The sequence below is a fragment of the Ixodes scapularis genome, unplaced genomic scaffold (assembly GCF_016920785.2).
Source record: "Ixodes scapularis isolate PalLabHiFi unplaced genomic scaffold, ASM1692078v2 PGA_scaffold6__148_contigs__length_123643588, whole genome shotgun sequence".
In the NCBI taxonomy this organism is placed as follows: domain Eukaryota; kingdom Metazoa; phylum Arthropoda; class Arachnida; order Ixodida; family Ixodidae; genus Ixodes; species Ixodes scapularis.
This window is the reverse complement of record NW_024609881.1, coordinates 77,893,046-77,906,862: the sequence shown is the minus strand read 5'-3', so window position 1 is coordinate 77,906,862 and position 13,817 is coordinate 77,893,046. Positions and strand designations below refer to the sequence as shown.

The window sequence follows — 13,817 nt, the reverse complement described above, 5'->3', positions numbered from 1 at the left end:
CGAAAGCCACTAAACAGCGCGATCCAAACCAACGCGTTTTTGTGCGCGCCAAAGTCGTGCGCTTCCCGGAAATTGCGTATTTAGTGACGTTTTTTTCTGTTTCCGGTGCGCTCTCTGAGTCGCAAGCGTGCGCGTTGGTTACGACGGTGCGCTTTGGGGCAAGCGGAGAGCATATGCGCCCGACGGCGAAGAAACGCGGAACCGGAACTGGTGCCCTCCGCCGATTGGCCGGGAGAGAATATGGGAAAGGAGAGCCCTACTACTGCACATCGCGTTTTTGTGCGCGTCCAGAAGAAGTTGAAATCATCCAACTTCGCCCGGAAGGCGCAAGGAATCAGCGCGACGTCACGAAATACGCGATTTCCTAGGCGCGCACAAAAACGCGTTGGTTTGAATCGCGCCTACCCGACGGAGGAAATCAAGTAGCCCGAAAAGCGCATCGGCCGGACTTGGATGGATGGATGGATGTTAACGGCTATACCCTTTGCAACAGGCAGTAGCTTGCGCCACCTAGCCTATGTCTGAAAAGACAAACCTTGGAGTGAAATGAAGTATGGTTGCCTTCCGGTCGTGCTTTGGCTGCGCCTGCTCTGAATTGCTGTCCGAAGCATACAGGGATCAACGAAACGTAAGAGCGCGAGAGCAATTGCGTAGGCCGCGCTTGCGGAACACGTTTATTTTAGCATGAACGGTTACTCTACCGTAGAGTAGTCATATATGCCTCCACCGTTCGGTTCCTCTGCGTATTCGCTGAATGTGATGTTTATTCGCGAGGCCACGCGCTCCGGTCGTTCGTTTTGTTGCGGACCGTACGAGAAAGTTCGTGCCATGGAGGCGGACGTTCTGCTTGCGAACAATAAAACAAAACTTCACCGAAGGAAAAGAAAAAAAAAAAAAAAAACCATATTGAGCATCATATTCGATCCCTGTGAAAGGCAGCGTACATTGCGGCCTCTGTCCACACTCCTAGTGATTATGGCGTGGTAATTTATCGTGGGTAAAATGACGAGCGAGGCCGAACGATATGCCAGATTTTTGGTGTTCGTCTTTTTTTTCACCGATCCGTCGTGAGTCAGGGGGCAAATCTGTCGGTGTTTTTATTTTTCCCCCTGTAAATACCGAAAACCAGCGCGTGGTGAAAGATTAAGTGCTATAGTTATTATGGTGAGAAGCCACACAGCCAAACACGGCAAGGTCGGCTGCTACCCCCACGTGGCTTTCCACGTTGCATTGTGCAAGCCGTCGGTTGCTTTGGCTCCTGTGCCTGGCAGGGGGCTTCTCCCGGTGTGCACTGGCGCGCTGCTGAGAAGCTGCAGAGCGCCGAACATATTCCCCACCCCCCATTAATAGTTGCGGCCACACGCGCTAGGATTTTCTTTGTGAGAGTGACCCACTTTCCTGTTGTTGTTGAGGTTGAAACAATACATTTGGACCCATTTTATTTTCTTTATTATTATTATTTTTTAAATCGGCAACAGATTTGTAAAACGGAAAGCAAGAATGCTTGTCCATTAATTGTTCGTCAAACTTGCTGGCGCAACTTATTAGTGTCGATTGACAAAACGGAATCGGGAAATAAAAAGAGTTCTAGAGTAGAGAGAACCATGTTTTTCGACCCGGGTAAACAAATTATGAATCGCAGAAAACTCAAACTCCGTGAGGATGGGACGCTAGTGGTTGGGATATAAGACGCGAAAGTTTGAGAACTCGACGTTACCTGGATCAAAAGCTGAGTAAACGAAATTTCTGGATGAGCAGCCGACGCCCACCTAAGCCTAATGTCGTCGAATCAAGGACGCACGTTGTGGGCGCTTGTGGGATTTATTTAAAGGGGCACTGACACCCCAAAGGTCGTATTTATTTTTATTGTCTAAAACGATGCAAGTTGCAGCCATAGACACGCAAAAAAAAACCGCATCGCGAAAAAAAATTTTCCCGCGCGCACGCGCGCCTTTTTATTTTTGGCGTTTGATTTTCCCGCCTCTCGCCTCCTCGCTTCTTTTGATCGGTGACGTCAAAAATCAGGAAATTTAGAAGCTTTGTAGGCGGCATCTTTATAACATTTAATGACGGCAATCCTAAAACATGTTTTTTAACGCAATTGCGAACGCAGTACGGCCCTTCTTTTTGAAATACCAAAAATCGGGAGTTCGTTGTGGTGCCGTCTCCTGGATTTGTATCCTCCAACGGAAAACAGGCGACACCGCTCAAAACCGGTCCGCCGCAACGCCGGTGCTAGCCGGCGCTCGCTCCTTTCCTCCTCGCTTTGGGTCGCCATGGCAACAGCAGGGAGTGGTGACAGGAAAGGGGACTCTCAGGTCTCCGCAATTTTTGACGTCAAGGCACCGGCGCCGATCGCGCGGGAACTTCGAATTCGGCATTTGGAAATTGTTTTTTTACTTCACGAGTACTGAATTCCCAAATTTCAAATTTTGAGGGTAATGTCCCGGCATCGTTTTCGACCGTTTCGGATAATAAAAAAAAAATATGATTTTGATGTGTCAGTGCCCCTTTAAGTGAAAAACTGTTGTCGGCAAGAAAGGGAATATTGTTTTCTTTGGTGCTAACAAGATTACTTTTTTTTTTTCACCCAAAGAGATGCCACAGGCGCTTACAGTGTCATTTCTCGTTTTGTCGATATTAGGCTTAGGTGGGCGTCTGCTCATAGAGCAATTTTGTTTTTATCAATTATTCTTTGATCCAGGTGACGTCATGCTCTCAAACTTTCGCGTTCTATCCCAACCGCTAGCGTCACGTTTTCACGGAGTTTGAGCTTTCTACGGTGCATAGTTCATTTACCCAGGTCGAAAAACAGGCATCTCTTTTCTCGGGAACTCCCTGTAACGTCCGGACAGTTTGGAGCCATATTTTTCGGAGGTTCAGTCGAAGTCAGTACCATATGCGATCCATACCCAAGGAAAAATTAAGATATACGCAGCAAACTACCAGACACTCAATTATGCGCGACCATTAATGACTGTAAATTCTAATAATGCAGCTTTATTTCTGAACCGACAGCTGTATGTTGGTTCGAAGTATCCGACGTCGGCGAGCGCTCCAAGAAAGCAGACGCCAAAGTGTCAGATGCATTTTGGGACATCTGCGGCAATGTGTCTCGGCACGACCGACGCCGACGTATATGTCACGAGATTTTCCACTTGGGGATGTTGAATCATGTCACGACCACTAAACGCCGCTTGTGTAAATACTCTCGGACAATTTCATTAACACCGCGCTGTCGGACAAATGATACAAGAAAACGTCGTACATCGTTTTGTCGTATGCTACAAACTGCGAGAGCCACGGCAAAGTGATATTGGAGTCAGGCAGAAATTGTGATAGTCTCCTATTCCACGAGGACAGCTATATAGACAATCCGTGCTTCCTTTACAAGTCTTAAAAATACAGCGCGAAAAGACGGAGAACAAATGTAAGGAACACACACACACACACACACAAACACACACACACACACACACACACACACACACACTTCTCTCGCCATTTGTGTGTTGGTGAAACGCCCTTAAAATCCCAATCGTGGATTGGCGAACGGGTCAAAAACATTTTAGAGCGCAGCTCTTAGGGGCCCGTTTCCGGCTTGAGCGGCGTCGCCGTCGGCGTCGCCGTCGCCGTCGCCGTCGGCGTCGGCGTAACCGCGCGGTGCATCATGGGAAATGTCCCATAATGCACCGCGCGAGCCCCCCACCAAGGTCACGTGACCTCGTGGGGGGTCACGTGACCCCCCGAAGTCACGTGGCCCCCTCCTCGAGGTCACGTGACCCCCGCCGATGTCGCGTGACCCCCCGATGACGTCATCGTCACTGATGACGTCACCGGCATCCACATCGTCATCGTCATCATCACTGATGACGTCACCGGCATCCACATCGTCATCGTCATCATCACTGATGACGTCACCGGCATCCGCATCGTCATCATCACTGATGACGTCACCGGCATCCACATCGTCATCGTCATCATCACTGATGACGTCACCGGCATCCACATCGTCATCGTCATCATCACTGATGACGTCACCGGCATCCACATCGTCATCGTCATCATCACTGATGACGTCACCGACATCCGCATTGTCATCGTCATCATCACTGATGACGTCATCAGTGACGTCACTGATGTCGTCACCGGCATCCGCATCGTCATCGTCATCATCACTGATGACGTCATCAGCGACGTGACTGATGACGTCACCGACATTCGCATCGTCATCGTCATCATCACTGGTGAAGTCATCAGTGACGTCACTAATGACGTCATCGGTACCCGCATCGTCATCGTCACTGATGACGTCATCAGTGACGTCAGTGATGACATCATCGGCATTGGGGGTCACGTGACCCCCAAGGTAACGTGACCCCCCCCTGGTTAGTTTAACCCCCCCCCAGTGCCCTTCCCTCCTCCTCCTCAAGAGCTGCGCTCTAAATCGGCGTTACAGGGAGTTGTAAGCGGCTTTCATTTTTTTTTTATTGGTCCATAACGCGCGCCCAGCAGAAAGTTCGCGCCCAATCAGCAGCCGAGAAAGCTCTCGCTTTCCGATATTGACCAAAAGCGAACCCCTCGTGAGACAAGTAATGTAACGACATTTCTGTGTCATCGTTGACTTTTTTTTTTTTCTAACATATTTTTTTCGCGTTATTTATCGAAACATTGAGGTTTCTAAGGCGGCCTTATATTGCATATAGTTCATATTTGAGCAGGAATAAGGTATCGCAATATTATTTCACTTTTCTTTATTTGAAGGCACTCAGCGGGATTCTGTTGACATGCACTTTGCATTCAATGCAGTTGAGTTGTAGATTTTCTCTCTGCGACGGAGACGTTGGATTTTTTTGGGGTCGACTAACGTCCCCACTGTCTAAGCATCCACACGAAAAGTCCCGTTTAAGAACGCGTTCTCCGACATGTTTGTTCGCAAAACCCGAAGACAATTTGTTTTTTCTTCTTTTTATTGTACTGGTGCCCCCGTCTGTAGGACAGGATTAAAAAATATGAACTTGTTCTTTGTGAGCTCGTGGAGGCTCACTATTCACGATAACGCGCCATAATATTCATCATCATCGTTATAATCAGCATCATCATCAGCATCGTCCCAGAGTTGTATGCCCGGTGACAGCTTCCCCGCTTTATCACTCAGGAACATTCGAGCGTTTGTGCGCAGCTCAACACGAGTTTGACTCATTCGGTGCTCGCACAACGAAAGAACCTGTTTGCGGTATGTGCTCAGCGTTGTGCCTAAATGTTGTCACTGTGACCAAAGCACGTTGACCTGCGCTGATGGGCAAAACTTCGAAGCCTGTCGAACGGACCGAGTCGCTCTTCCGCGTCAGCCGTTTCTCTGAGCGCACCGGTGCAAACCGGGAAAGCTTGGCGCTCGCTCGCGCGCGCCGGTGCAAGGCGGGAAAGCTTGACTCAAGAAATCGTGGATATCTGATCTAGAATTCTGGAAGCATTATCTATACATAACGAATATATATTTCAAAACAAAATAGGATACTTTGAACAATAAAAGGGGGCTGTGAATTGAAAGTTATCATTACTCGCGAATTGTGTAAAAAAAAAGAGTGAATATTTTCGCGCCACTAATTTTAGAACATGAGGGCTATTTAAATGTCTCGCAAAGTAGGTCTCCGTGTTTTTCTATTTTTCGGGATCAAACCTCAAAAACTACTAACCGCCGAATCATTTCTATCAAAATTTGGAGAACTGAAAATTTCCAAATTACAGAAATAAGAATGCATTTTACGGAAATAAATTATTGTTTACAGCTTTATTCTGTGTTGACCACGTCCTTCGCTGAACTGTCCGTCAGGCTGCTTCTTTCTTGGGAACATCAACTCATCTCGTTCCTATCGGTACCCACTGGGTGCGTTTTCCAAATAGGACGAGTTCCTGAGAAAAGAGAACCGTGTTTTTGGGCCCGTGTAAATAAACTATACGCATCGTGGAAAGCTCAAACTCTGTGAGAATGTGACGATAGCGGTCGGGTTAGAACGCGAAAGTTTGAGTACACGACGTTACCTGGATCTAGAGGAAATGGAGAAAAACGAAATTTCTCCATGAACCGACGTTCACCTAAGCCTAATGTCGTCAAAACAAGAAATGGCATTGTGGGCCCCTGTCGCATCTAATTCAGTGAAACAAACTTGTCAGCCATAGAAAGAAAACGATATTCTCTTCCTTGATAACAATTGTGTTTTTCACAGACATAAATCCCACAGGCGTTCACAATATAATGTCTTGTTCTGGCGAGATTAGGCTTAGGTGAACGCCGGCTTTTAGAGAAGTTTCGTTTTTCTCAGTTATCTTTTGATACAGGTAACGTCTTGTTCTCAAACTTTCGCGTTCTATCCCAACCGCTAGTGTCACATTCTCGCAAAGTTCGAGGTTTCTACGAAACTCCCGCGCATGTTTTCTGGAGGGTGAGGCATCCTGCGGCTTTGTATACTGTTGCCTTCTACACAAGCCCCGATAAACGCCGATTTTTCGTCTAATGCTGTATGAGGGGGAGAGGGGAGAGGAGGCCCCAGCAAAATAGAAGATTTCGGGGGCGGGTAAACCGGGCCCCATGCCCCCCCCCCCCCCCCCCCCCTTCCTGGATACGTGCCTGCCGTCGATCTGATATTGGATGAGAGGTGGAAGCTCGTTGACCGTCTGCTTCGCTGCGTCCAGGTGCTGCGGTTCCTGGACCAGGCCATCTCCAAGCAGAGTGCGCTCAACAAGAAGCTGGTGCAGCGCATGAAGGAGAAGGCGCTGCGGGAGGCGGACAAGCGCCGCAAGGGCTACCAGAAGCTGACGCGCAAGGCGGCCAAGAAGGCCGAGCGAGACGACAAGATGCTCGAGAAGCAGCGCAAACGCATGGCACAGGTGACCACCCTCATGGTCAATATAGTCTTGTGACTGCTCATGCGCGACGCTTATATAGAGACAAACGTGCTGTTTACAAGCAAGACCGCCTTTTCCCACACCAGGCGGGGGGTGTATACTGTGCATATACATAAAAACCAGCCTCGTCTGAGCATGCGCGCCGCGCTGACAGCGTCGTGACTTCAGAGCTGCATATTGCTGTATATATAGTACTGTCGAGATCGGTTATAACGAAGTCGGTTATAACGAAATAGCGGCTACAGCGAAGCGATCACGATTTCCCATTCGCTTTTGTACTTCGGTAAAACCGAAGCCGGTTATAACGGAATAGCGGATATAGCGAAGTGATTTCCGATTCCCGTTGACATCGTTATAACCGGTCCTAATGCAGCTTGAATTTTTCTAATGGGGAAGTGCACAAAGGAAAATGGTAATAACAGAGAGGGTGAGTGAGTGAGAAACACATTTATTTTTATCGAGGGATCACCTTGCTTTGGCCGAGTTATCCTTAGGCAAGATGGGTAAGGTACCCTCAACCTTACCTACTTACCTACACGAACGAAAGTGATAACGAAAAAAAAAAGAGATAAAAATTTTATTTTCGAGAGATTTGGTAATGGAGTTGCCCAGACATTGCCGGGGCAGAGTTGGTGGTCTTATGGACGTCTATGGGATGTTATGATGTCCTACGGAGGGCCATCGTGACCTGGCGTTTGTGTTATGAGATGCATACATGACTATAGCTCGAGTTTTTCGAACAAGGAAGTACACGAAGGGAAGTAGTAACCCGGTAGTCCTACTCCTATAAATATCGATTAGACATTCGTGGGATGTTATTGATGGCCTCTTGAAATCCGCAGCACAGTATGTGCTTTCAGGGATATGTTACAACTTGATTGTGACTACAACGGATGTGGTTAGAAGTCGTTTTCACTGTATAGTTATAGCCAAATATAAAGAAAAATATAATTAAAACTGATAAAAGTACCGGGAACAATTTATGCCTCCCACTATTGTTAAACAATTTTTTTTTTTTTTTTTTGAAAACGCTGTGCGGAGGGCGGTTATTTTTGTTTATTCTTTCCGACATCTCAAGGGCTGCCGCTGGAACTACCACTACTGTGTATCTGCCTTGACGATGTTAAAGGAAAGCTGAAACACTTTAAAAAAATGAGATAGAGGTTGATTCTAGCGTGGTTTTATCTTCTGAATCTGAATATCACATTCATTTTCCCCGAAGATGTAACTAAACGGGAGAAAAACGCGAAAAACCTTCGACCACTCGTTACGTCATAAGAGGATCATTCGGCCGCCAAGCGCATGTCGCTTGTGTGGACAGCGCGTGCACTTGCAAGTTTACCAGGTATATTCCTCCGCACTGGTACCAGTCATGAAGTCTTTTTCCGACCTTTCTGAAAATAGCAAGAGTGCGCGTGCATAGCTTTGGTAGGTACTGAATATGCGTGAGAGCGGAGATCCAAAACCTCCTTTTATGACATCACGCTCCGGGAACGATTAGGGCTTCAGCGGTACTTTGAAAATTATTTTCTGCAGCCTTCATGCATCAAATTGAAAAATAATCTTGATATTCAAGATCCTGGAGGCCAAATGAAGACTATTTACGTGTGTTTCCTCAAATACGAAACGGGTTCAGTTTCCTTTTAACAGATTTTTCATTTCCTGCTGCCTTGCCCAGGTGGAACTCTTGGTGGAAGCCAACAGTGGTACGGTGAGCAGTGGGGTGATCCCACTTCACGGGGACAACCACAGGCTCGGGGGACTGCCGAGAGCCACCAAGTTCTCGGATATGGTCAACTCCGGGCACTCGACCACAGTGTCCAGTCGGAAGGGCCTGGGGGCCGTCTCCAAGAAGGTCCACCTCAAGAAGCAGACGACCGACCCAGGAGACTTCAAGGTAAGGTCGCTAACCTTTTCTGGGTTGTCTGCATCACACAAGTTATGTCTCAAAGAGGCTTACCTGAGGAGTTGCATTTTTGTCTTATCTCATTCCAGGTGCGAGGCATAGAGAGCAACGGCAAGAAGTCGGTCCGCTCCTTATCTGGACTTCGTCGTGACACCGAGGTCCTCTTTGTGCCCAAGGGGTGCGCGGAAGAACCAACTTCCCAGCGACCGGCCCTCCAGGACTTCCTGGACGCCTCCAATGAACTCTCACGTGCCATTAGCGAACCGGAACTGGGCCCCGGATTCGGACACACGGACTCGGGACTCGGAGACGACGAACCAGCCGGCAGCATGTTTGAGCGGCCGGGTTTCGGGAGCGTCGCCTTTCGTAACTCCATCTCGGGAACCCTGCTGTCTCTCCCGTCGTGCCGGATGGATGATGAAGAGTGCCTGGTTCTGCCCTGCGGAAGCGTCGTCGACTCTATCGGATCGGCAGGAAGCCTTGCGCAGAGGCAGCGGAGCATGCCCTGGGAAGAGGATCCGGACGAATACGACGAGGACGAAGATCCTGACCGGACGCCGGCAGCCGTGGTGTTCTTGGCGGCGCATGGCCTGGCAGAATACGTCCCGCTTTTTTCGCAAGAAAAGGTGGATCTCGATGCCTTAATGCTTCTGGGCGAGGAAGACCTGAAGGCCATGGGTGTTCCACTGGGTCCACGCAAGAAACTGCTGAGGGCCGTCGAGCAGCGAAGATCGGCTTTTGCAGACCCTGGAGAAGTTGCTGATTCGAGGCTGTGACTTTGTGGATGTGTCTGGAGCTCAGGACAAGGGTCTTTCGTGTCCTCTGCTCTCTTCAGCTGCGTCATTGTCGCTGGGCCTTACTACATTAGGGACCAAACCTGCGAGTCTTCTGTGCCTTGTCACTTGGCAGCATTTCAAGTCAAGATCTTATTGACAGTACCGAGTGTTTGAGCCTGTCCAATGACTATCGTGTCCTCGAGGACATTAAACTGTGGTTGCGACACTGAACCTTTTTCAGGAGTGCCGTGACGGCAGCATCGATGGTTAGTGTGGACAATACTGCTTGCTGCTGACGCCTGTATGTCGAATGTGTGAACGATTCATTGGATGAACAGTTATGCCAAATGGCTGTTTGTTGATTTTTTAGCGAGTCGCAGACAGCTGATGGACTGGAACGTTTCCGGCGAGCAATGTTATTGTGCGTTTGGGTGTTGTGGGAACTGTCTTCATATTCCGAAGGATGAAACCTTTCTTTTATAGCAGCGCTCTTTAGTCTGCTCTCTGCACAGCTCTGAAACCTAGTGCACAAAGAGAAGATGCTGGCCAGTCAAGCCCATCAATAATGTCCGTTGCATACGGTGCGGAGGCATAAAATTTCCATCAACACCAGTTGTAATATTAAATTAGAGGGTCTACTACCTTTAGCAGGGGGCTTTTCAAGGAATATGTTACTAAGTAGTTCTGTAAAACAATTTTGCCCTAATAGTTGTGAAAGGAGCATTTATGGGAATGCACTGTTTAAAGGACACTGAAGTTGATTTCAGAGTAATGTTTGAAATTTAAATATAGGGTACACATGCTGAGGGAATGTCTGGCAGTCTACTAAGCCAACCTAATGCCATAGAGGTTCACAAATGATTGAAGCAGCCAAGAAATCCACCACCCTTGCCGCAGTGCCTTAAAAATAATGGTATTGTAACTAATATCATGGTAGGTTTCGTTGATAGCAACGAAATATTACTTTTTTTTTTCGGCAGTCAGGAGACGAGGTGGGGGAAAATCGCTTTTAGTTTTGTTAATAGAAAAATTTGTAAGAAAGTCTGAGAAGCATTGACCCGTGTCTGAAACCAATTTCAGTGTTCCTGGCATTAGTTTGCACACTATATTAAGAGTTAAAGAAAAGCTCCTACGAACTCTTTCCACTTTAGCAGAACGAACTCTGGAAAGGAGGTCGTCTCCTCTTCGGCTGTCTTCTAAATTGGAAAGAGGTGGGAGAAGCTTCCCCTGAACTCCATGTCACCGACTATAGGGATCTAGCTTCTTTAATATATGAAGATGGATGGATATGTTGGCACTTACTAGATCCAACTTTACCAACTGTTAGCGTTTGTGCCATCTAGCGGTAAAAAGAGATTTTCCCTCACTGTGCTATGTAACATTCTGTTGTCTGCTAAAACGGCATCATATGATGTTGAATTTCGCATTAATATTTTGTCTGAGTCGAGACTTTTATCTGTTTGCCTGCTTGTTGAAAGAAGATGTGTGCTGAGGATTCTGGCGATTTCATCTATATGTTCCTAGCGTCTGTTTTTCACTGGGTAACATGTTTTTGCTTTATACCTCGACACAGCAGCATACTCGTACAGTGCACATTCGTTGTTTTCCTACCAAAGATACATACTTACACGGACTTTATATGCACTATACTGCGGTATCTAATAGGACAGTGTAATCGCAAGGTTTTAAAAGTAATGTTAACTGAGAAACTTTTCGTGGGCTTTTGATGCCTGCTATCTGTCCAGCCCTACTAAATGTTTCCGATATTGCTTCCCGACAAATATGTTTCTGGAATTAAGCGTTTCGATATGACCCACCTGATACCGAACATTCCTTTTATTATGATATGAGCTCAGAGAATGGGGTGCCTGCAGTGTTGGAAGCTGCAACATTTTGTTTTTCAAAATAAAAGTTAATTGAGTTTTTTTTTTCACATATAAATTTTAAAATGCAGCTCTTTCTTTATAAAAACATAAATGGCAACAGACTTTCAGAATTCTCAAGTTGCGGGCAGAATTTCGGATGGAGGAATATGCAAAACCTCTTATTCAAAGTTGGTGCTCCCTGTATTGCAGCTATCCTCACGAGCTTTTTGACATCAGGTCAGTCACAGTGACTAGGTTAATTGGTGTCATGGGCACCATATCATCACTACACAAATACAGATAATCTTTCTACGGCAGAGATTTTTTTTTCCTATTCCTTTGTAAAAAGTAAATCCGTTCAAACGGAGCTAACACCCAGTTCGTCAAGTTTCCCTCGAAGCTTCTTCAGAAAATTCGTAGCAAAATCAAAACGCGAATGAGCTCTCACATATAAACATAAACCACAAAAATTGTGGAAAGTGATACGTATCCACACCGACTGAAAGTTGTGACAGAATGAGATTTCTGACCTCACTTTAGCGGATAGCGTAGCACACGTCTTCAATCCGAGCTTGTTTAAAACTCTTGGAGTGACAGATTGAGTTAGCGCCATAAAAAAGAGAAAAAAACCTCAGACTTGTGAACGTACAGCCGAAATTCTCATCCATTTCAGCTTATACGAAAACAGAACAAGCTAAAGATACACATCTTTTGACCTGATGGTAATCTGAGTGGCCTATTACGACAATTTCGTAATAGTACCTGCTATTTTGCCAAACCCGACGGCGGGCCAACGTTTGTGTGCAGTCATTTGGGTTGTGCCTGCACGCGCCCTTGTGTCGGCGGCGATATCCTTGTCCTTTACTTCTGTTCGAGTGGTTTTTCATTGTTTGATACACTAGAACGCTTCGTGACATGCTGGTTAACCAGTACAGGACCGTTGACCTATCCCAGAGTCGTTAAAAAAAAAAAAAAAGATACGCTTAGAACGTTGAAACCCCATTCGCCGATTATCTTGCGAGCGCCGCCATTTTGTTGCCTAGTGTAGAAGAGGTGGAATCTACCATCTTATGAATAGGGTCCATCATTTTCGGGTAAAACCCCGATATTTCCTAATAGTTGCGCCCCGAACCTGCGTCTTGAAAAGTCGCCCAATTTTCCCCCGAATTCGGAAGTTGAATTCCTCCATTTTCCAGATTGCTCTGCTCCGGAAACATTTTCTAGGAAACAAAGAGTAGGAGGAGCATGTCCGCTAGCTCCAGATTCCAGAGACGAACCTAGATTTTGTCGACGTCAGTGAACCTCAGTGACAAAGATCGAGCCCCCAAACGTCTCATTGTAAAGTTGCCGTTTTCCCCTTTTGTTTCAGCCAGCAGAAAAAAAAAAAAAAAAAAAAAGAGTGAAAAAAAAAAAAAATGAGAAGTTACTCTCAAACCTTCGTTTTGACAGAAACAGTCAGCTGATATTTGATCCCGTCGAACCGAAATGGATATCGTTGTGCGTTACAAGTTTACGCAAGCTGTGATGTTAAAACCGGACATGTTGAGACAGAGGTGTTGCTCATGCAGACGATTAGGTTAGCGACAGGGATTTATGAAAACTCGAAAACCCCAAGTGAGCTCTTATACCATGCTCCAGTTTGTGTACTTCATGACTTGATTGTGAACAAACAAAAGTCAATGCACTTAAACCGATGAATTCACTCTATTGTTAATTATGCATATTATATATAAATATATATATATATAAAACCTGAAAACGGAGGGCCTTAAATAAAAATAGCTAGCTCCACCTGGCGGAAAAAGGGGTTCGAGGATGAAACAACGCGCGGAGAAGGAGAGTAATGAAGTGTCTTAGAACGAACGGGGGCTAAAAGATAAGCCACGATAGGCACAAAAGAGACCGCAGCATAATGAAGCCAGCAGGATCTAAGTTCCTCGGTCGAGGCCCAGTGCCCGCGCCCCCCCACTTCAGCAAGTGCTCACATATTTTTATATCAGAACCCTCGAACACATGATTCGCTAAAATGGCATCCACAACTTTCTTGGACACCGACGCCTTGTGGATATCAAACTGCGACTGTACAACAACAAACATCGCGATGTTCCCCGTGAATATCACAAAATATCAATAAGCGGCAATTAAACTTTTGGACGCGTATAGTTTTTATTCCACGGCTCTACAGTTAATCATATAGGCAGCATTAACAAAAATTATCAATTTGTGCTTTTCTTGGTGAAAGATCGTAACGTTCCCGAGGTCTGTAATTTCCTGGGTATCATAAACGCAAATCACTTAGAATTTTGATGTATCCTTGAAAACGTTTTATCCCACGGAATGTCCCAGAAAGTTGGCCATGTGCGA

At 46.4% G+C, this 13,817-nt stretch overlaps 1 protein-coding gene across 1 annotated transcript in view; it reads left to right on the top strand.

Annotated features, from left to right (window-relative positions):
* Positions 1–12,082, top strand: part of LOC8029370 (Usher syndrome type-1G protein homolog) — an 86,928-nt gene extending 74,846 nt beyond the window's left edge. Inside the window, exons 3-5 of the mRNA XM_029979024.4 lie at positions 6,694–6,888; positions 8,585–8,803; positions 8,902–12,082. Of these exons, the coding sequence (XP_029834884.3) occupies positions 6,694–6,888; positions 8,585–8,803; positions 8,902–9,588 (1,101 nt within the window). The 3' untranslated portion in view covers positions 9,589–12,082. The remainder of the gene's footprint in view (positions 1–6,693; positions 6,889–8,584; positions 8,804–8,901) is intronic.
* Positions 12,083–13,817: the final 1,735 nt, after the last annotated feature.